This window comes from Haematobia irritans, chromosome 3 (assembly GCF_050003625.1).
Source record: "Haematobia irritans isolate KBUSLIRL chromosome 3, ASM5000362v1, whole genome shotgun sequence".
Classification (NCBI taxonomy): Eukaryota; Metazoa; Arthropoda; class Insecta; order Diptera; family Muscidae; genus Haematobia; species Haematobia irritans.
Window position 1 is genome coordinate 211034205 of NC_134399.1, and position 24781 is coordinate 211058985.

At 33.9% G+C, this 24781-nt stretch overlaps 1 protein-coding gene across 3 annotated transcripts; it reads right to left on the bottom strand.

Annotated features, from left to right (window-relative positions):
- Positions 1–205: 205 nt before the first annotated feature.
- Positions 206–21157, bottom strand: LOC142231938 (uncharacterized). 3 transcript variants are annotated; one of them, XM_075302612.1, is made up of 4 exons: positions 21013–21157; positions 18157–20782; positions 7052–7881; positions 206–4364 (listed from the first exon to the last, which is right to left on the bottom strand). In XM_075302612.1, the coding sequence occupies exons 2-4, from the start codon at positions 20199–20201 to the stop codon at positions 3580–3582; spliced, it is 3660 nt and encodes a 1219-aa protein (XP_075158727.1). In that variant the 5' UTR covers positions 20202–20782; positions 21013–21157; the 3' UTR covers positions 206–3579. The 3 variants fall into 3 exon arrangements, with proteins under 3 accessions (XP_075158727.1, XP_075158726.1, XP_075158725.1); XM_075302611.1 differs by having other exon boundaries at positions 20925–21030; XM_075302610.1 differs by lacking the exon at positions 21013–21157 and having other exon boundaries at positions 18157–20906.
- Between the last annotated feature and the right edge of the window lie 3624 nt (positions 21158–24781).

Below are 24781 nucleotides of genomic sequence, written 5' to 3' on the forward strand. Positions count from 1 at the left end.
AATCGTCCATTCGAATCTATTTGGGTTTCTGGATTTTTAAAAATTCAGTTGTTTCTATGATACTACATTGGTTATCACCAATTAGCATTTTCAAAATTTTTGGCCTGAGAATTCATTCAAATGTTACAAAATGTTTGTACTCTTTTTATTGACACATATTGTGTACGTTTGTTTCCAACTCGAGAAAAAAATGAAGTGACTTGCCTTTCGACATAGAGGAATTCAAATCAATACGAATTCAATGAAATACGAAAGAAAGTTCTCCTTCGATATACAGGAACAGGTACATACATTTAATTTTTTCTCGTGACCCTATTTCCAATAACGTCCAAAAAAAGCTCAGCTTTTGGTACATATATGTGAACTAACGTCCGTGTTAGCTCACTTTGTAGTGCTAAGTATTGTGTAGCGGAAGATTGTCTTATAAATAATGGACGATAGTTCTCACAATTTACTAAAATTTTGCAAGTTAAAAAATCATGTTTTTTCAAGCTCGAAGTCTTTTTTAAATATATTATTTATTTTTCCCAATATTTCGCTATTGGGAAAAAATAAATTAAATATTTAAAAAAAGACCTCGAGCTGGAAAAAAAACATGATTTTATTATTCCAACAAAAAGGTCGATCAAAAATCAAATAAAAAACTAATTTTGAAAATTATATTTTGTAGATTTTGAAGATTATTTTACATTAGCCCAAAATGTATGACGCAATAAAAATAATTATATAAAAATTTAATTTTAGAGCATTTGACCCAAATTTTTATAACTACTACTTGAAAAAATATATATATTTTGCACTCTTTTTTTTAAATGAATTTTGAAGTCTATTAAAAAAATAAAACAAATTTCGAAAATATGACATTGAACATTAAATTCATTAACGGCCTCTGTCATGCAGCTTCGTTAGGTTTTAACTGACATTTAACAAAAAAAAATTAAGTGCAGATATTTTCTTTCCCGTTTACTTTAGTGAAAAGTGAAAAATGTTGTGCAGTTAAGTTCTTAAAGGGCACATGTGTATGCAAAATAACAGATATATCCATAGAACGGTTTAAAAGTTGGTTAGAGTTAGCCTTGCCCTAACCAAGAAGCTTCATGAAATTAGGGTAAAAAATTAAAATTTCAAGATTATCCCCCTGTTCTGGTTTACGAATTCGCAATTTCCCAATCTTTATTTTCCGAACCACTACAATATATAATACGAAATTTTCCCAAACTGTTCCTATCGACAAGGAATTTAATTGGTAAAGAATTCAAGTCTAAAGTCGTATCGGTTGACGAATTATTGGCAATTCAAAATTTTGCGTTTAGCGAATTTGTAAACCAGAACATGAGGGTATATTAAACAAAATTATTTATATATGTATTATAAATAATATAAATAATTATATATTATAAATAATTTTATTTCTTAAAGAAAAGGGGTATAATTTGAGAATGTGAAATTTTTTAAAAATTTACAATCAATATCGTAAAACTCAGCAAAAATTATATAAAAACATCTTTGGTAAGTGGAGACTTGGGGAGAAAACAAAATAACAGAAAAAATGGAAGAACTAAAGAAAAAAGAAAAATTTCACAGCGAAAGTTATATACCCTATTAAACAATAGAATATATATGCTCGCTACCTTTAAACCATTGAACGCTAAATCGATCATAATGGCTTTCCAAAAAAAATAAATTTAACTTGGCTATGTCCTTTGCAATTTATATTTTTTTTTTTTTGGAGAGATATACAAACTCTTCTTATGTCGATTTAGCCTACTATAGAATTAAGGTATTACTATGAGATTTTCGTTTTTTTTTTTTTAATTGCCAGGAAAAGAAAATGGTTAGAGTGTATGGGCGGAGAGATTTCATATTAAAAAATATCGGTTTCTTTATACATTTAAGATACGCTTAATACTAAAGAAATTATTATACAACATCAAATAACACAAAAAATTCATAGCAGAGATTATGTAATTATATAATTACACATACATACATACCGAGAAGACACACACACACACAAATTTTTTTTTAGTTAGAAGGGGAAGAAAAAAATGGAAAATTAAAAAAAAAATAAGGGGTAAAAAACTAAAAAAAAATCTTAGATTCTAACAAATTTTTTCAAAATCATAATTTTGTTTTTACAAAAAATTACAATGATTTATTATTTGTAAATTTATTATTGTTTTTTATAAAACAAAAAAAATTATTAAACCTTTCGACTCATTCTCTCTCTCCCTTTTCTAGTGTCTACTATTTATGTATTTCTGTCTAGCTGTCTGTCTTATGGTCCAGTCAATACCTGAAGGTCCATTGTATTTTATGTCTCTAATAGTAATAGAAAGCCAAAATAATTTTTGTAACTTTCCTTATCAGACCTTGGATTATTTGTTTGTTGGTTGGTTGATTGGTTTGTTTAAAACAGTTCTTGTTTTTCAAGTGGTTTTGGTGTTTTTTCAGTTTTGTCTTACTTTTGTTTTAATGCGAGGAGGAGTAGTTGAGAATTTTTGTTCTTCGGAAATTCATGGTTACATGAAACCAAATATAGAAAAAAATATAAAACAGAATAAAAATCCATCTTAGATTCTAAGTAAATTTCCTAATGCATAATTTTCTGATTTTGTTTTTAATTTGTTTGTTATTTTGTTTTTGTTTCTCATTCATATTATGACGACGTTAAAGTTAATTTTTGTTTAAAATATAATTTCTTTTGTTATATAATGTGCTTGGGTTTTTTTTTGTTATCATCAATAAAAGAATACTTAGTAAATTTGTTGGCATTTTGTTGAGTTTTTTTTTTTTTGTTTTGTTTTCACACATACACACACGCACGCACGCACACATACAGAGTTTTATTATCTTCCTCTACAAAGGATTTAAACTAAAACTCTTAGTGTTGTTATAGTTTGTTTTTGTTTTGTTTCTCAAATAAAAAAAAGAAGCCAGAAACTATAAATTCGCATTGTTCATCGTCTAAGACTACACAATTACGAATTACATTCACATGTTCTCATAACCCTATGATCGGTCTATATACAACGCCTCTTAGCGTTTGATTGAATCTCTTGCTTCTCTCCTTCAATAATATCAACGATGCTGGAAGCAAATGATATTGTTCCCCATCGTTTCAGGCTCAATATCATCATCATCATTATTATCAACCATCACCTATGAAGACCGGTGATGGCGTTGGTGGTGTGGGTGTTAATCAATTATAAATAAAAGAGTTTTATTATCTTCCTCTACAAAGGATTTAAACTAAAACTCTTAGTGTTGTTATAGTTTGTTTTTGTTTTGTTTCTCAAATAAAAAAAAGAAGCCAGAAACTATAAATTCGCATTGTTCATCGTCTAAGACTACACAATTACGAATTACATTCACATGTTCTCATAACCCTATGATCGGTCTATATACAACGCCTCTTAGCGTTTGATTGAATCTCTTGCTTCTCTCCTTCAATAATATCAACGATGCTGGAAGCAAATGATATTGTTCCCCATCGTTTCAGGCTCAATATCATCATCATCATTATTATCAACCATCACCTATGAAGACCGGTGATGGCGTTGGTGGTGTGGGTGTTAATCAATTATAAATAAAATTAGCTGCATCGCATAGTGCATTGCTATCATCATCGAATTTACCATTTATTGTATAATTTGAACTTGTACCATAGCTCCATTCCTTTTTGATGTAATCCGCATCGTTTGTCGATGAGGAATTATTGTGCAAGGCTCCCAGGGAATTGTGATCTAATCGAAAATCATCATCGTCCGCATAGAGTTGAGCTGGTATTGTATCCGGTATGGAGTGCTGATCCAAGAGATAACCGTATGTGGGTAGGGCATGTGACAGATCGACATGATGATCCAAATCATTGTCGAAATTTGACATGCCAAATTTAGAGCCGGGCGGTGAGTGGGGCGAATGATTGGAAGCATCATCGTGAAAAACGACCTCTTCTTTGATAAGCATTTCATTTGAATTCTCACCGGACACATAGAAATTTGGTTCGGTTTTTATGGCTGTTGTGGCCAGGGACGGGGAAGATTTCTCATCTAACATAACGTCGTCGTCATCATCGAAATGACGCCCATTTGTGGGATGATGTAAATTCGTATCATCATCGTCATCATCCATATCGGCCAGATGACGACGCCGGTGGTGATTTCGGTGGTTATTACGTTGCTGTTGACTTTGTTGTTGCTGATGGTGATGACCGTTTAGATCGTGATCACGTGTACTACGTATTATCGAAGAGGAACCGAAGGCGGCTGAGGCCAGTGATAAGGGTACACCCGTTTTTGAGACCACAACTGAAGAGGAACATGAAGTTGACGATGATGATGGCGAGGGTGATGGTGAAGTGCCTGTAACACAAAACAAATGTATTAATTATTAAGGTCATTTTTACTGTATACAAATAAAAAAATCTGAAAAAAAGGTGAATTTATTTTCCACGAAGACTTTCGGTAGCATTTCAAAGAAAAAAAATTATTTCTATAGAAAACTTTTCTCAAAATTTTATTTCTTTAGAAAATTTTCTCAAATTTTTATTTCTATAGAAATTTTTGTCACACTTTTATTTCTACAGAAATCTTTGTCAAAATTTTATTTCTATTGAAAATTTTGTCAAAATCTTATTTCTATAGGAAATTTCGTCCAAATTTTATTTCTTTCTGATGTTTTGTCAAAATTTTATTTCTTTAGGAAAATTTTATTTCTATAGAAAATTGTATCAAAATTTTATGTCTATAGAAAATTTTCTCAAAATTATATTTCTATAGGAAATTTTCTCAAAACTTTATTTCTATAGAAAATTATGTCAAAATTTTATTTCTATAGGAAATTTTGTCAAAATTTTATTTCTATAGAAAATTGTACCAAAATGTTATGTCTATAGAAAATTTTCTCAAAATTATATTTCTATAGGAAATTTTGTCAAAAGTTTATTTCTTTAGGAAATTTTGTCAAAATTTTATTTCTATAGAAAATTATGTCAAAATTTTATTTCTATAGAAAATTTTCTCAAAATTTTTTTTCTATAGAAATTTTTGTCATACCTTTATTTCTACAGAAAATGTTGTCAAAATTTAATTCTATAGGAAGCTTTTGCAAAATTTTATTTCTATAGAAAATTTTCCCAAAATTTTATTTCTATAGAAAATTTTCTCAAAATTTTATTTATATAGAAAATTTTATCAAAATTTTATTTCTATAGAAATTTTGTCAAAATTTTATTTCTATAGAAAATTATGTCAAAATTTTATTTCTATAGGAATTTTGTCAAAATTTTATTTCTATAGAAAATTGTACCAAAATGTTATGTCTATAGAAAATTTTCTCAAAATTATATTTCTATAGGAAATTTTGTCAAAATTTTGTTTCTATAGAAAATTGTACCAAAATGTTATGTCTATAGAAAATTTTCTCAAAATTATATTTCTATAGGAAATTTTGTCAAAATTTTATTTCTTTAGGAAATTTTGGCAAAATTTTATTTCTATAGAAAATTATGTCAAAATTTTATTTCTATAGAAAATTTTCTCAAAATTTTATTTCTATAGAAACTTTTGTCAAAATTTTGTTTCTATAGAAATTTTGTCAAAATTTTATTTCTATAGAAATTTTTGTCATACCTTTATTTCTACAGAAAATGTTGTCAAAATTTAATTCTATAGGAAGCTTTTGCAAAATTTTATTTCTATATTTCTGTAGAAAATTTTGTCAACATTTTATTTCTATAGAAAATTGTATCAAAAAAATTGTCTATAGAAAATTTTCTCAAAATTTTATTTCTATACGAAATTTTGTCAAAATTTTATTTCTTTAGGAAATTTTGTCAAAATTTTATTCTATAGAAAATTTTGTAATAATTTTATTTCTATAGAAAATTTTGTCAAAACTTTATTTCTATAGGAAATTTTGTTTAAATTTTATTTCTATAGAAAATTTTGCCAAAATTTTATTTCTATAGAAAATTTCGTCAAAAACTTATTTCCATAGAAAATTTTGTCAAAATTTTATTTCTATAGAAAACTTTCTTAAAATTGTATTTCTATAGAAAATTTCGTTAAAATTTTATTTCTATAGAATATTTTCTTAAAATTGTATTTCTATAGAAAATTTTATCAACATTTTATGTTTGTTTCGAATTTATGTTTGTTTCGAATTTATTTCGGCATAAGCCCGGCTATCAATGTAAAACCTTTTTTCGGAGGGTTCAAGTGTGGTTTTTGTTGGGTTTAATAAACTGCCTGAATTTATTCTCATAATTGGTTGATAGTTTTGCTGCAAGTAGAGGATGCTGATGAGGAATGTGGTAATTCCGAAACGTGCGTCCATCCAACCATCTTGCAGTCTATAGGGCTTTGCCCAAATAAATTTGACAAATATTCTTTTCCTCTGTTGGTTAAGCTACACTTGTAGTTTAGTCAATGTATGGTTTTAAGCTGCAATAAAAAACAACAACAATGCTTAAAGAACAAAACCAACAATAACAAAACAAAACGAATGGAAAATTTTATTTCTATAGAAAATGTTGTCAAAATTTTATTTCTATAGAAAATTTTGTCAAAATTGTATTTCTATAGGAAATTTTGTCAAAATTTTATTTCTATAGAAAATTTTGTCAAAATTCTATTTCTATAGGAAATTTTGTCAAAATTTTATTTCTATAGGAAATTTTTTCAAAATTTTATTTCTATAGGAAATTTTGTAAAAATTTTATTTCTATAGGAAATTTTGTAAAAATTTTATTTCTACAGAAAATTATGTCAAAAATTTTTTCTATAGAAAATTTTTGTTAAAATTTGATTTCTATAGAAAATTTTTGTTAAAATTTTATTTCTATAGAAATTTGAGTTAAAATTTTATTTCTATTAATTTTTATTTTTAACGTATGGTAAAATACGTCAACAATTCATGTCATTTCTGAATATATCAAACCAATAATACATTTAAGCACATTTTTATCAAAACCTGTGGAAATGCAAACCCATTGGAAACGAGATTCATATTGTATACAATCTATATATATGTATATTTACACACATACCCCTTTGCTGCACCGAACTGGCAAATACTGAACCAGATAAGGAAGTAACACCGCCTGTTGAATGTATTATTGGCGTTTTGCGCATCAATTGCTGTTGCAATGCACTGCTACTGCTGCCACTGGCACTAGCACTAATACTGCTACCACTGCTATTCTGACGTATAACTTGAGCATGATGATGTCGTTGCGGTTGCGACGTCTGTGATAGTAGAGTATCAACACCCTTATCACTTTGCAGATAATTATTGATCACAATGGCTCGTGTGGGGGTGGATCCATTTAACAATATCTGTCGTGTTTGTCTCAATTGTTCTTGCGATGTATTCGAAGATTCCGACGAATCTTCACCGGTGGCTGTAATCATAGTATTATTCAGACTACTGGTACTAACATATTGATGGCCATTCAAACTATTTAGGCCATCGCTCAGTGCAGAATTCTCATCCAGATCGTCATGCATTGATGAATGCTGACTCAACAAAAGATTACTACTTGTGCTAGGATGATTATCTATGGCCGATGAGGATGATGACAATTGTGGTTCCATTTTTACAATTGTCGATGTGGGGGAATTGTGGGCACTATCTCCACCGCTACTGCTGGAGCTAGTGTTGCCGCTTGTTGTGGTGCTAGTTGCTGTCGATTTGATAGTCGAGGTTGCCTGTGACGTTTGAACACGTTGATGGACTTGCATATGGGTTTGCAATGATGATTGAGTGTGTAATTTCTTTTTACATATCTTACATTCGAATGGAAAATCTCCGGTATGTGTGCGAGCGTGTATTTTGAGATTGTAACGTTGGCCAAAACCTTTGCCGCATACTTCACACCTGGAAAAGGGAGAAAATGTAATTTTAAATGAATGAAATGAGAATTATGTAATTGTAATCAAATATAAGGAATCTGTTTCCACTAGCCATCGTGGAACAATAACTAAGACGCTCTTTTTGCTGAAAATCCCAGACAGTAAGACTAATACCAACAAGTCGTATCTGTCCCATATTTTGATTTTGAATAAACCGTTTGGACTACGCCCATGTAAGGAATACCTAAAGTTTCTTCTAAACTCAACTCAATGTCGGAGTGTTAAACAAGTTAACTTAATGTTGAATTTTAAAGTCCTTTGTAGTGCAATGGTTAGCATATCCGCCTTGGCCAAAAAGGGTTTGACACTATTTTTTTAGAAAGTTTAATTTATTTTGTTTTTTTACAGTGGTGGTTCATTCATTCAATTTATAGTCTGCACGGCTCATAATACGGGGCTATTTCTGCATTTATCTAAGATTATTAAAATACTCTCTCATGTAATCGATCTGCTAAGGGATGTCTTTTGACATTGAGCTAAATATACAGCCATATTTTGAAAAGTCCGATTTTGTGTATGACCGATGATTTCGGAAGAAATATTGTAATGAAAAATCTGTACCAAGTTTTTTTTATTTTTTTTTTTTTTTTCATTAGCATGTCATGTGACCACTATTCACAGAGGGAATAGAACTCAGCCACAGTGGTGCAATGGTTAGTATACCCGCCTTGCATACAAAAAATCATGGTTTCAATTCCAGTTTCGACGAAACACCAAAAAAGTTTTTCAGCGATGGATTATGCCTCTTATTAATGAGGGTGACATTTCTGAGTGTATCAAAGCTTCTTTAAGTAGTTTCATCGCAATGTGGAACGCTGTTCGGATTCGGCAATAAAAGGATGTCCCTTGTCATTCAATGTCCCTTTTCATTGAACATAGAATCGGGCAGCACTCAGTGATAAGAGAGAAATAGTCCAAATGAGCCTGAAATATCAACGACAAACTACCCTAGTCTGTCGTGAGAAGTATCTTTCCCTAGGTGCTATGGGCGGTTGTCGGACTGCAAAAAACAGGATTTTAACGCTGTATATCTCGCGCTCTAGAAAATGAAAATCAACCTTTTCCTGGTTAGCGGTTTTTATCCACAAGTTGGGGATTTGGAAGGTTACTGAGGATCACAAATCTAGAAATACTACTTTGACAACATGGTCTCCACATAGAGATGTCCAGAGGGAGTTCTTGACGAACTGGAGGTATTGTATCGTTGTAGCCCCTGGCAATTGGTGTATGAAATACATAAGGAATATAAAAAGACAACACAAATTATACGGATTAGACATTTAGGCATCTACATCCAGTTTAAGGAAGCGAGCTGCCTCTACTGGTTTGCGTCCAGTGTGAAGTAGATGTCAGGTCTGTTGGTTTTACTGGACACGCGGAAAGATGTCCCGTGATGTGAGATAAAGGTCCACAATTTGGGCAGACATCTTGATTGGCCAATTTCAGAAGGGAGAGGTTGCAGTTCAAATGTGTCTGGATGCCAGATCTTAGCAAAAGATAGCACCGACCTGGTCTCTCTAGAGAGCTGTCTATCGTTGACAGATGGTGATCTTCTACCCAGCGCCACGCTGTACTGGTAGGACGCTATTGCTTTCTGAACAGCCACCCTCAATACCGTCTTATTGCCTTATATTATTGTTGTTGTAGCCCTTTGGAGTTGGTACTTTCGAGTTTTTCGGGAAATAAGCATGCTCCATTTGGAAATAAGACTCCTTATCACTGTCATCACCGATCAAGTGGTCAATTGAATGTACTGCTTTCCTGAAATCGAACCAGATAAGCTTGGCTAGTTCATATAGACCCTCCTGCAGGTAGCTTGTGGTTTGGGTGTGGAGGTTGCAGTGTTGTCACTCCGAGAGCATTTTGGACTCATGCTGCAAATGCTGTTCTCGTGTTTTTGGAGTGACATTCAGTAACAATACGCAACGCAGTATTTTGCATTATTTGAAGATTTCGCACAGAAAAAAATTCACGAAAATTTTTCAAATTAAAGTCTTAATTGATTTTTAAAAAATATTCAATTAAAAATTTAATTGATTCAAGAATTTTTTTTATTGAAACAAAAATCAATCACAAAAAATTAATGGTATCAAATAATTTTTTAATTGGATCAATTAATTTTTTTAATTAAATTTCAATTAATTTTTTAATTGATATCTGTGATTGAAGACATTTCATTTAAAAAATTAATTGGAACAATTGTTTTCGTGATTGAAGACAAAAAATATTTTTTTTGTGCGTGGTAATCCAAACGGGGGCCGCATAATCGATAAGGGGATCATAGACTTATACGACATTTTGAATCTCTTCATGTCCATAGTTTGGTAAAGACTCCATACAGTTCAAGTCTGTAGGAATTTGATTCAATTCAATTTTGACGTGCAATTTGGCTTTTTCTTTGACAAAAAAATCGATAATGTTCATACGATTCCACATAGATCGATAGCCCGATGATTTCTTGAGCATTTGGAAGCAGATTTTTAAATGCAAAGAAACACATGAAAATTAAAAGAGAGAAAGAGTCAAACAGGACAGACGTGTTTAAAAGCGGTCTCACATATTTGTATTTTATTACATTAAAAATAAAATTTTAATTAATTTTTTTAGCATGTTGTTAAGAAGACAAATTGTGAATTTAAATGTTGGACTCCATGATTTTTTTATAATTTTTATTTATTTATTTATTAGAGATTTTCTACATCAAGGCCTACTGATTCAAATCCATACTGCAGAGCTATAAAAGTTTCGATCCGTACGAAACCCGTTTAATGTGCAATTGAGAGGTATTAACAGAGAATTAAAATGTTCGAATTCGATTGTACATCATTAACAGGTTGGCTGATAAGTCCCCGGTCTAACAAAGAAAAACACATTTTTTGTCAAAATTCGTTCTTATTTTTCAACATAGTTCCCTTCAAGAGCGATACAACGATTATAACGACCTTCCAATTTGTTGATACCATTTTGGTAGTACGCCTTCGGTTTTGACTCAAAATAGGCCTCAGTTTCGGCGATCACCTCTTCATTGCAGCCAATTTTTTTCCCTGCGAGCATCGTTTTGAGGTCTGAGAACAAGAAAAAGTCGCTGGGGGCCAGATCTGGAGAATCGGTGGGTGGGGAAGCAATTCGAAGCCCAATTCATGAATTTTTGCCATCGTTCTAAATGACTTGTGGCACGGTGCGTTGTCTTGGTGGAAGAACACTTTTTTCTTCTTCATATGGGGCCGTTTTGCCGCGATTTCGACCTTCAAACGCTCCAATAACGCCATGATGGTTTTTCCCTTCTCAAGATAATCGATAAAAATTATTCCATGCGCATCCCAAAAAACAGAGGCCATTACTTTGCCAGCGGACTTTTGAGTCTTTCCACGCTTCGGGGACGGTTCACCGGTCGCTGTCCACTCAGCCGACTGTCGATTGGACTCAGGAGTGTAGTGATGGAGCCATGTTTCATCCATTGTCACATATCGACGGAAAAACTCGGGTGTATTACGAGTTAACAGCTGTAAACACCGCTCAGAATCATCAACGCGTTGTTGTTTTTGGTCAAATGTGAGCTCGCGCGGCACCCATTCTGCACAGAGCTTCCGCATATCCAAATATTGATGAATGATATGACCAACACGTTCCTTTGATATCTTTAAGGTCTCTGCTATCTCGATCAACTTCATTTTACGGTCATTCAAAATCATTTTGTGGATTTTTTTTATGTTTCCGTCGGTAACCACCTCTTTCGGGCGTCCACTACGTTCACCGTCCTCCGTGCTCATTTCACCACGCTTGAATTTTGCATACCAATCAATTATTATTGATTTCCCTGGGACAGAGTCCGGAAACTCATTAGCAAGCCAAGTTTTTGCTTCCACCGTATTTTTTCCCTTCAGAAAACAGTATTTTATCAAAACACGAAATTCCTTTTTTTCCATTTTTTTCACAATAACAAAAGTTGCTTCACAAAAGACGCTCTATCTCACAAACTAATTGACTTACAGACGTCAAATTTTGACACGAATCATTTGAAGGTTGGTACTATATAAAAATAATATGCTGGCGACGCCATCTATGTGTCAGACCGGGGACTTATCAGCCAACCTGTTATATTGTCTCTGCATTAGTTCAACTTCGGTTAAATATTTGGTGTTCGGCCGGGCTCCATTGGCATGTTTTATTCCTAATTTGTTTTCAAATTGCAAACCAGCATTTATGCAAAAAAAATCAATAAACTTTCATACCTACTCTTACAATGTAAAATCCTTTATTAAACTTTCTATAGCCTCTTTTGTATATGGGTATTGGTCTTTAATCTATTGATTAGATTAGGCACATTTTTGTAACAACACAAAATTATGACATATGTCTCCATCATATTTCATAGTACAAAAAAAAATAGAATATCGCTTTAGATAAAAAAACAAAATTGTAATCAATACCTTACTCTAATGGTAATAGCAATATTAGTTCCTAAACTTGTAATTATCGAGCCATAGACATTTAAACGTCCTACAAATAAGCAAATGTTTCAACAATCAAAGCAAAATGTGACAATAGCGGCATTTGGAATCTATGCCTTCTATTAATTTATTCAAATTCCCACGAATTAAGACTAACTTTTTTACTCCCCATTAACACACAAAGCAAGAGACGTGTTCATGTGTGCTAACTCATTCCAAATCAACAAAAACAACAACAAGAACAACCAAATCGTCAACATCACCCTCATCATCCCCTAGGGAAGGAAAATAAAATGATTTCTTTTTTTCTTATTTGTTTACTCCTTTTATCATGACGGGGGTTGTGTAGAAGATAGAGAGAAAGAGAGGGTAAAAATCAGAGCTAACATAAATGAATTGGGCAAATGTCCACCAATATTTTTGTTTAGCTGCATTTAGGATTTGATTTCTTTTGTCAAGTGGTATTTCCGACAAACTAGGCTTTCGTTATGTGGGATTAATTTAGAAGTAATACGAATTGAAGGAAAATAATTTAAACCTAAAAATCCAATTGCGTGGTGGTCTCATATTAACCCTTTAACCACTACAGAGGGCATTGGAAAACAACACCAAACTCTAACTCCCCACTTAATTTCGATTTATTTTCCGATGTTATTTTAAAGAGGCTTTTTATCTAAATACACACAGAAAAAATATCACCAAAATATTTCCAATTAAAAAGTTGAATATTGTTTCAATTAACATATACAGTAATAAGCTCGGCCGGGCCGAATCTTAAATACCCACCACCATGAATCAAATATAATAGTTTCCTTTGAAAACTACAGGGGGGTTTGATGACAGATATTTTCCCAAGCAGATCAGTTCAACCAGTACGCTTCCCATAGATAAATGTAAAGATTTTACCTATGAAGACTAGATCATATTATGAATTTATAAGAACCATTTTTTGTTTGAGTTTGAGAGGAATCATAAACATCTCTTGTGAGTGTGCAAGAAAATGATGAAATAACGCCTTGATTTGAAATTTAAATTTTGTGAACTTTCATCCCAATTATTTAAATGACTATGAGAAGAAAAAACTGTAAATTTTGCATTCAGTTTCAAGTAATTTTCATGATCAGTGCGCCTTCTATACCCTCAATAAGTGAAATCGGTCTATATGGAGGCCTTACCAAATGAACCGATAAAACTAAATCATATACACTTTGTTATGGGTCTAAAATGCCAGTATATTTTCAATTTGTGGCAAATCGGATAAAAACTACAATTTCTAGAAACCCTAGGAGTTAAATCGGGAGTTCGGTGTAATGGGGGCTATACTAAAACATGGAAGGATACACACAGTATTCAGCACATTTAAGTTCTAGAATCAAGACCCCAAATCGGAGGGCAGGTTTATAAGGGGGCTCCCGTGGTGCAATGGTTAGCATGCCCGCCTTGCATACACAAGGTCGTGGGTTCGATTCCTGCTACGACCGAACACCAGAGGAATTTGCAAATATTTATTCCTTTAAGACATTATTCGATTTATGACAGATCACTTTTGATTAAAGTTGCACATGCTTGGAATTTCTTACCAACCGAATTGAAAAGATTTACATTTTCCTACTTTACATTCCGGAAGAAACACGTCGTTGTCTTCGGACCGTTTTATATAATTTAAGACTTTTTCTTTCTTATATATCTTGTTAAAAAGTATAGTGTTGTTAATTGAAGCTGATTATAGATAAAAAATATATATATTTGAATATATATAGAATTAAGGTTATTACTTTATTACCAACTATGGAACAATTGTAATATGTTTTTGGCTATCAATAAGTAGCTTTTTGTATTACAAATTTATTTATTTATTTATTTATTCATTTATTTAATCAACCAACGCCCTATAGGACAACATGTTGATAGAATTTAGTACAATTCAGGAAAAATTGACTTAAAACTAACTATTAAACCTATACTAGCACACAATCTTTTAATAAAAAGTAAGTATTATATACAAAAGATTGGTACAGCAAGAAAATCGATTGTCAGTATGATGGTCCTAGACAGTTCATTCCATGTCTGAGAAATATAAAAGTAATTTGCGCTTGAATAATGAAGGATTAATTGAAAAATTTTTCAGGTGATGTGGCAGCGATTTGAATGAAATAAAAAAAAAAGTTTTTCAGCGGTGCATTATCCCACCTCAGTAATGCTGGTGACATTTCTGAGGGTTTCAAAGCTTCTCTAAGTGGTTTCACGGAGGACCCTTGTCATTGAGCTTAACATGGAATCGGGCAGCACTCAGTGATACGAAAGAAGTTCCCCACTGTGATATCACAATGGACTGAATAGTCTAAGTGAGCCTGATACATCGGGCTGCCTAAGGGGGCTATATCAAAAACTTTATCGATACTCAATATATTCGGCACACCTCTTTATGGTCCTAGAAAACCTCTAGATATCAAATTTCAGGCAAATTGGATAAAAACTATGGATTCTAGAAGCCCAAGAAGTAAAATCGGGAGATCGGTCTATATGGGGGGCTATACCAAAACATGAAACGATACTTACCATTTTCGGCACACGTCTTTATGGTCCTAGAATGCCTCTAGATTTCCAATTTCAGGCAAATTGGGTAAAAACTACGGATTCTAGAAGACCAAGAAGTAAAATTGGGAGATCGGTCTGAGTGGGGGCTATATCAAAACATGGACCGGTACTCACTATTTTCGGCACACCTCTTTAAGGTCCTAGAATATCTAATTATACAATTATTTTTCGAGCTTTATGGACAGATATAGATTAAGGAACATGGTTAATAGAGCTATCTCGAGTTATCTCTCCCAGCCAGATCTATACTAAAGGCTGTGGAAAGGTTCATTCGCCCGAACCGAAACATGTACAGTCCAGGCGTGTATAGATTGGTATCTGGCGTTTTCTTTTCAATGGCTCTATTAACCATGTTCCTTAATCTATATCTGTCCATAAAGCTCGAAAAATAATTGTATAATTAGATATAATGCATTTGGACGTCAATTGCCTGTTTCATTATCAGGCTAACATGAAATATAATAAGCAACGATGAGCCCGTCGTAAAACTAGGAAAAACACGACTAATGTACGCGTTAGAATTGTTGTTGTATCCTGGAAACCAGTTTCTGTTAATTGTCATATGTTGTAGTTGACTGTAGAAACAATAAGCATTGTTCGACTGTTCTCCACTTAGGTGAATTCTAACAAATTAGCTTTCTAAAAATAAATTTCGTGTTGTTGCATTACTATGTAACAAAACGAAATAAAAATAAGATTAAGGGACTTGTAAGTTATATGAAAAGATGATGTACAGTGGGAGAAAAGATGATTCAATTTGTAAGAGGAAATTTCCCAAATGTTTTCTCCATAAGGAGTTAGCATAAAGGGCCCAAAATTGAGTTATCTCTCCCAGCCAGATCTATACTAAAGGCTGTGGAAAGGTTCATTCGCCCGAATCGAAACATGTACAGTCCAGGCGTGTATAGATTGGTATCTGGCGTTTTCTTTTCAATGGCTCTATTAACCATGTTCCTTAATCTATATCTGTCCATAAAGCTCGAAAAATAATTGTATAATTAGATATAATGCATTTGGACGTCAATTGCCTGTTTCATTATCAGGCTAACATGAAATAGTCCTAGAATATCTCTAGATTTCCGATTTGAGGCAATTGGGTTAAAAATTACGGATTCTAGAAGACCAAGAAGTAAAATCGTGAGATCGGTCTATATGGGGGCTATATCAAAACATGGACCGGTACCCACCAATTTCGACACACGCCTTTATGGTCCTAGAATACCTCCAGATTTCAAATTTCAGGCAAATTGGATAAAAACTACGGATTCCAAAAGCCCAAGAAGTAAAATCGGGAGATCGGTGTATATGGGGGCTATACCAAAACATGGACCGACATTTTCGGTACACCTATTTAAGGTCCTAGAATTCCTCTAGATTTCCGATTTGAGGCAAATTGGGAAAAATTACGGATTCTAGAAGACCAAGAAGTAAAATCGGGAGATCGGTCTATATGGTGGCTATATCAAAACATGGACCGGTACTCACCATTTTCGGTACACGTCTTTAGGGTCCTAGAGTACCTCTAGATTTCAAATTTCAGGTAAATTGGATTAAAACTACAGATTATAGAAGCCTAAGAAGTAAAATCGGGATATCGGTCTATATGGGGGCTACATCAAAACATGGACCGATAATCATCATTTTCGGCACATCTCTTTATTTTCCTAGAATACCTCTAGATTTCCAATTTCAGGCAAATCGGATAGAAAATAACTACACATTCTAGACGCCCAAGAAGTAAAATCGGGAAATCAGCCCATATGGGCGCTATACCAAAACATGGACCGATAGACACCATTTTCGGTACACTTTTTGATGGTCCTAAAATACCTCTAGATTTCCAATTTCAGGCAAATTGGATAAAAACTACAGTTTTTATAAGTTCAAGACACCAAATCGGGAGGTCGGTTTATATGGGGACTATATCAAAACTTGGACCGATATAGCCCATCTTCGAACTTGACCTGCCTGCACATAAAAGACGAATCTATGCCAAATTTCAGGACGATAGCGCCATTATTGAAAGCTGTAGCGTGATTACAACAGACAGACGGACATGCTTATATCGTCTTAGAATTTCTCCCTGATATATACTTTATATAGTCGGAAATCGATATTTCGATTTGAGTTTTGCAAACAATATCAAATTTTTAAATGAATCAATTAATTTTTTAATCAAGTATTTTTTTAATTTCAAATTAAAACTGTGATTGATACTGTCATTTTCGTGATTGAAGACATTTCAATTCAAAAATTAATTGGATCAATTGAATCTGAAAACAAATTTTTTGTGTGCACTATAAACATTTTCCAAATTTTGCGACCATTACTCTACAGTAGGTTAGTAGCTGTAGCATCCCGATATTTCAGGCCCACTTATGGTGTTTTCGTTTCGCAAAATATAGTGACTCGATAGAAGTGATTACCAAATGTTCCTGTCTATGACGAACATAGTGGTTACCACTTCAGCTTTTGCCAGCTAACACAGCAAGAACACTATAAATGTCTCACTCTACTCACCAACAGATAACTCTTCACATATCTTATTCTAGCCACAAAGGTTTGGAAAATACCTATTACAATATGTGGACAAATGAAATTAAAATGTTACAACGATAATAAAACAGTGGACGTAAGTAGAGCTGTTCATGATATCCACAACAATGTAAAGACTTCAGGAAAAAAAAGAGTATTTAATATCCGACCTGATCCAGTTTCAGTCATACGCTGCTTAAAAATGTTCATATCTCTCCCGGCTTATCCCTACATATTGGCTATCGGATGTCCTCGCTCAAGATCTACCTTTTATCTTGGAATAGGAAAATAGCAATTAGCATAACATCTAGTATTTATCAAAAACTAATCATTTATTCTCGGAAAACTGTCAAAAACTAATCATTTATTCTCCGATTTCATTGTCCTAGAACTGTGCCATACGATTAAATCGTTGTATGGACATATAACCCTGATTACAAAACCTGTTCAGGGCTATTTTTCAAAGGCACTTATATTTGAGTAGCTGTTATTAGAATTGAACAGGATTGTATTTTTTTATTTAAATAGAAAAGGTGTTAAACATGTCCCGAATAGAAGTTTCGTCGCCAGTTCCAATTCATGGGTAAATAGAAGGATTCATATAAATGCAAATATATACATAAATAAAAAATAATAGTAAATATTTTTGTACTTACTTGTGCAATTTTACACCCGAATGTAATTTGGAATGACCTCGCAATGAAGCCAAAGCGCTAAACTGTTTGCCACATATCTCACAGGTCAGATTGACATTCTCATTGTGAATTTTTTTATGGACTTTGAAATATTCAAAGCTCATAAATTCTTTGTGACACACTTCACATTTGTATTTATGACGCTCGGACTGTTGGCCCGTATGGACACGCATATGCTTGATAAAATTAGGACGAAAACGTACCACACGACCACAAATTTGACACTCGTATGGCTTGCAACGAAGACAATGTTTCTCATAGTTCTTAAGGGATTTAAGGACCATATTACAGATGGCGCATTTCATATTGTTGGCATGACCGGAACGATGGATTTCATAGAGTTCCTTATTATCGAATTTCTCAACGCATTCCATACACTGGTAAATGGTGCCAGAGGGGGTTGACGTTGACGATGGTGGAGAGGCTGATGAAGTGGACGAGGGTGGAGAAGTTGATGCTGTATTGCGGGTGTAACTGATTTGTTGTTGTTGAGCTTGGGCTGATGTTGAAGCCACTGGATGATTGTTACTGTTATTGTTGTTGCTGTTATTCTGCGAGGATCTTGGCGGTGATCGATTGGTCGATGTAGAGTTGGAATTGGTGACCGTTGTGGATGTTGTTGCTATGGCATTATTTGTAGGACTTGTATTTATGGCCATTAGAGTTGATGAATTCGAGGACAATGCATTGGAAAGTATATGGGTATTGGCCGGTGAGACCAAAGACGTAGGTGAAAGTGTTTGGCCTTTAGGTGACACATTCCCTGTTGATAAATCGGTGGCTATAGATGTGCTTTGGGGTGACGTGGTTGTGGTCACCAGCATGGGTGTACTGTTTGAAGAATTTGCAACACTGCAAACGGGTGATGCCTGTAGAATAAGTTGGGTGGTTTGTCCACCGCCTCCGACTTGCTGTTGCACCACATTCAAAACGGCCATAGAACCATTTCGGCTCAACATAGCAGGCATTCGCACCAACGTTGTACCGCCCACATTGGCCATACCATTGCTTATGAATACTGGACGTCTTTGTAGATGAGCTATAGCTTCCGATACCGGTACGGTAACAGATCGTGTCGTAGTACTGACTATAGAACCTGCAGGCAATACCAATTGTGTTGCTTGACCCTCAGCATTTGTGGTAGTCACTGTGGTCGGGCCACTAGTATAGGTTAGACGCGGTGCTGGTGCTGTATCAATCATATCATCCATATGTTCTACTTTGATTTGTGTACCATCCAATAGGGGAGGCTCTTCATCAGCCTCGGCGGCTTTTGCTTCCTCCTCTATGTCCTGAAGGTTTTCATCGTTTAATTCAGGATCTTCTTCTTCATCGTCTTGATGATGCTGCTGATGATGATGATGTTGAGCTGAGGCGGCTGCCAAAGGTATGGAATTGTATTCATGGATGTCTGAAGACCTTACAATAATGCCTCGTCCATTAAGAAAATGATGATGCTGTTGCTGTCTCCCAGATGTTATGGTTTTGACAATGGATTGTTGCTGGTGATGATGTTCAACGACAACATCTTGACTGGTTTGACTTAAATCGGAAGCGCTGGTTATGGGTGTAGTAGAGTTCGGTGGGGTCTCAAGTTTTATAACGGTAGCCGCTGTTGTTGTGCCAGAACCACCCACGGCCGATAGGGCACCTTGTGAATTGCTCTCTGTGTCCATTAACTGTTGACCTCCTCCCTTGATAGAGGTCATCACATCTTGCTGTTGCTGCTGCTGTTGTTGATACAATATACGATGATGAATGCTACCACCGGCACCACCACCTCCACTGCTGTGGTCCCCATCGTCATCGTCACCCTCGTCGTCTTCGTCATGCTCCATGGGAGCATCTTGGAGTATAAATTCGATTTGTTGCGACAAAGCACTATCATTCATGGCTATTAGGCCTTCCAAGTCTTTGGTGGCCATTGAGGAACCATTGCTCATGGAGAACAGGGAGGGAAGACTTCGCGAAGATAAACCTCCAGTTGAATTGTTGGAGCCATCCATATTTCTGGCCTGCCAATAAAATCTGGGATGTGACTGGGAAGTGCTGCTTCTTAGTAATATTGAAGATGAGGATATCGACTATGATAAAATGTTGGTGATGTTGTTCTTCGTCGGCATGAAGCATATAATACCTCAAATGAAATTCATTTATTAGCATTAAATTGTAATGGGTTTTCGTAGAAATAAAAATGTGATTTTAATTTCTTCGTCCTCGCACTCGTCGTGTCGTCGTCGTCGTAGCTATCGGGCTCGTGATGTTCTTCGTCGCTCCTTCGCTGCTGCTGTTCTTAAAATTTCAATTGTTTTTCTTTTTTGTTTTGTAGAATTCTTGTAACATTTTTCAGTCCAATTAATTTCACACATTATCCATGTCTACAATCTGTAGATAATTTTGTAAAACTCTTAGTTATTATTCTCGTTTTTTTTTTCTGTCCAAAGACGCAGCCTCAACACAATTAAATTTCAGAGTTTCTGTGAGTTTGTCTTCTTCTTCTCGTTGGTGCTGCTGCCACTGCTTTTATTAACATTCTTCTCAATTTATATTCTATTAAGTTAATTCATTTCTATATTTTTTCGTCTTTCTAAAAGCGAAAAACAAAACAAGGATTTTTTATTTAAATTTACTACGCACAATTTTAATTTATTCCGTTTTGTTCCTTCCACTACGATTTTTTCACATTCCATCTTTCGTTTCCTACATTTCTTCTAGTTTTGAGAGTTCACCTTTTTCCACTACTCGCGCACACACACACACACATACAACACACTCAGCCAAACACACACACTGTCCATGGAAAATACGCGCACTAACACATTTCAATCTAATTGGGGGGGAAGAGCGTCGCACACACACACCGCATTCATGGAAAACGTCAATGTTTGACAAATAAACCAAATTTTCATCGGAAAAATGGTTGGATGGAAAACTTTGCTTATTCTGCTTTTGGCTCGTTCGTCGTCCGACGTCGTCGCTGTCGTCGGTAACTCGTTCTTCACTCTATGTGAAATTCGGTGTTTCCTTTGTTTTCCTGTTTGTTTTGTGCTTTATCGTTTATAAACAAAAATTGCACAATCTTTATAGAGTTGCAATTTTTGATTCGTACCATCAGGGTTGCATAAAGTTGGTAGTAGAAAAATGGTTACTTTTTGTCATAGAAGTGATATTTTCAACCTATTTTTTTATAAAGGTGGGTATTAAGTTCGAGTTTAACCGCTAAAATCGCCACTTTTGCACGATTACTTTTCATTAATAATCCTTTTTAAGGAATACAAATTTAATAAAAATTCGATTTAGGCTATTCCTCTCAAATTTTATTAAAATTTGCATCAAAGAGGTACAATTTTATACTGCTTTTTTTACTGATATAATTTCGTTTTTAATATGAGTACTATGTTCGGGTTTCGTGTTAAAAACTTTAATTTCGCGATTACTTTTCCTGAAATAATCAAAATTATAAATGAAAACAAACATATTCCGGTAAAGTCATGTCGAAATCTGGAGGAACAAGAAACTCCACATCAATTGAGTTAATTTATCTGCTTTATATTGAACTGTTTTAATAAAGTAACCGTGAAAATTTCAACTCGAGAAGCGAACATAGTACTTACCTTTAGCGGCTAAGCTCGAACTTAATACCCACCTTAAAGGTGGTTATTAAGTTCGAGTTTTTACGATTACTTTTCTTTAGTAATCAATTTTAAATAATATAAATTTTATAAAAGTTGCTTTGGGCTATTCGTCATCAATTTTTTTTTAAATTTCCATAAAAAATGTAATACTTTTCTTTCTTATTTAGTTTTGATTTTAGCGACTAAACTCCAATTTAGTACTCCCCTTAAACGTGGGTATTAAGTTCCAGTTTAGACCCTAAAATAACCACTGATTACTTTTCTTCAATAATCCAGTTTAAAGAATATAAACTTTATGAATAGTTGCTTTGGGCTATTCCCCATCAATCTATAATAAAAATTGCATCAAAGAGGTATAATTTCATACTTATCTTACTGATTTATTATTGATTATAGCGGTAAGTTTAACAAAAAAAAGCAGTCCCTGATTTCATTTGCAAATTTAGCGATATTTATTAAATTGTGGCATTTTTCCATTGGCCAAAAAATGTTTGAAGTTCAATACTATGTTCGCTTTTCTCGTTGAAATTTCCGCGGTTACTTTATTAAAACATTTCAATATATCATCATCATCGATCTTGTTCCTCTAGATTTCGGTGAGACTTTACTGGAATATGTTTGTTTTCATTTATAATTTTGATTATTTAAGGAAAAGTAATTGCGAAAATTCATTCCAACACGAAAACCGAAAATAGTACCCCCTGTAAGCGGCAAAAACGATGAACGTAATATCACGTACACTGACAATGATTATTGTAGATAAAGCGGCGACACGGTACATTAGTTTTAGTATAAGAATTACGTTCTCATTAGGCACGAAAATTTTATACTCCATATAAAAAATTTAGCGGGGAATAAAGGCTGGTATTAAGTCCGCATTCATTAAATTCTAATAAAATTTTCAATTTCGGTTTAAGAAGTTTGTTTTCGATTTCAGCAGTTAGGTTAGGATAGGTATAGTGACAGCCCGATATTTCACGCTCACTTAGGTCATTTAGTGCATTGTGATTCTACAGTGGTGAACTTCTCTCTTATCACTGAGTGCTGCCCGATTCCATATTTGGCTCAATGACCCGGGAACTCCTTTTTATAGGCGAGTCCGAACGGCGTTTCACATTGCAGTGAAACCGCTTAGAGAAATTTGGTAATATCGCCAGCATTACATCATACACCGCTGAAAAACTTTTTGGTGTTCGGTCGAAGCAGGGATTGAATACACGACGCTTTGTATGTAAGGCAGGCATGCTAACTATTGCACCACGATGCCGAACTTAATACCGGCCTTTATTCCGCGGAAACCACTTTTATATGGAGTACAATAGATTTTATTGTGAAATCGTGATCTTGGTACAAGGCTTAACTACGAAATTTTGTTCGGAGTTTTTCTCGAACACATGTGGATGCAAATTTGGCAATTTTAGCACCAAAAAATTTGCATGAATTAGTTCAGACTAATAAGTTAACAACCCTGTGTTTGGGACCATATTCACGGAGATAAAGGCTGACTTTCATCTTTCGCAGAAACGAATTTAGTGCTAAGCTTTAGGAGTAGAGAACTATCAAACATCTGCTAAGATTTGCGAATAATTCGGCTGGTTCAACAATAGTATTTAAATGGATAAATTCAAAGTACATTATTAGCAATGCCTATCTGCATATTTAGGAGTCGACACACACATTTTTACTCGGCAGTTGTCAAATACTCGTTAAAATATCACTCTAAATGCATCCGAACCATTGAGATAAGACCAACCTTAAAATCAAAATTACATTTTAAACTGTTATAAATGTTTGCGGGAATAACCGCGAAACTTAACCCGCCGATATCACAGTGCAGCCTCCGCCTACAAAAATCGGTTGTTCTCATTCTCTGATGAACATGGAGGATTATGAATTTGTTATCTGAATAAAAAGGATTTAAGGTTAGCTATTTTAGCTGCTAAACTCGAACGCGAAACTTTTCTTTAATAATCCATTTTAAGGAATACAAACTTTGAGAAAATTTGCTTAGCCAAAGCTATTTTTTCACGATTACTTTTCTTTAGTAATCCATTATAAGGAATACAAACTTTGTGAAAATTTGCTTTGGGCTATTCCCCATTAAGTTATAATGAAATTTGCAAAAAAATATGTATAATTTTATGACTTTTTTGCTGATTTAGTTTTCACTTTAGCGGCTAAACTCGAACTTAGTACTCACCTTAAATTAGGAAAAAAAAAAACGATGTCAAAATTATTTCGCAAATAGTTTCCTTAGATTCGCAATATTTTGAATTGGCTATTCAACGTAAAGGTGGGTATTAAGTTCGAGTTTAGCCGCTAAAATCGTCATTTTTTCACGATTACTGTTCTTAATTAATCCACTTTAAAAATTTGCTTCCCCATTAAATTATAATAAAATTTGCAACAAATATGTATAATTTTTGCCTTTTTTACTGATTTAGTTTTCACTTTAGCGAGATTTACATATAAACGTAGTAATTATTCTCTTCCTTAGAAATATTAACTATAAAATGGGCCTAAGCCATCCTGCACAAGAATTCGTTAATTATGATAAAAATCAAAATCTTACATGCGACCATGGAGAATTTAAAACAACACTAGCTAATTAAGCCGTCTTTTTCTACTACCACCGAAATGCAACTGTGGACGGCAAATCGTATTTTTAGCTTTAGTATTTCAAGTATTCTTTCTCATTCACCTGTGTTATTTCTTGGGTTTATTTTTATTCGTCAATCCCTTATGTTTTGCCTTAATCTGCTTTTTATTTTTTCTCACCTCTCTTGCATACTTTTTCACTTATTTATTTTTTTGTTTTCTTTCTTTCATCCTTTTTTACTTGATTTCTTAATTCGTTTTCCTTTTGTGTTGATGGTTTGGCTGGGATGTTTTTGTATTTGTTGTTGTTCGTCTTCTCGCGTCTACACCACCAACAACTAACCAAACAACTT

Coding starts and splice junctions, on each gene's coding strand:
- LOC142231938 (XM_075302612.1), bottom strand. CDS start 20,201: ATGGATGGCTCCAACAATTCAACTGGAGGTTTATCTTCGCGAAGTCTT. Junction 7,882..18,156: donor TCGGGTGTAAAATTGCACAA/GTAAGTACAAAA, acceptor TCCCTTTTCCAG/GTGTGAAGTATGCGGCAAAG. Junction 4,365..7,051: donor CAGTTCGGTGCAGCAAAGGG/GTATGTGTGTAA, acceptor TTTGTGTTACAG/GCACTTCACCATCACCCTCG.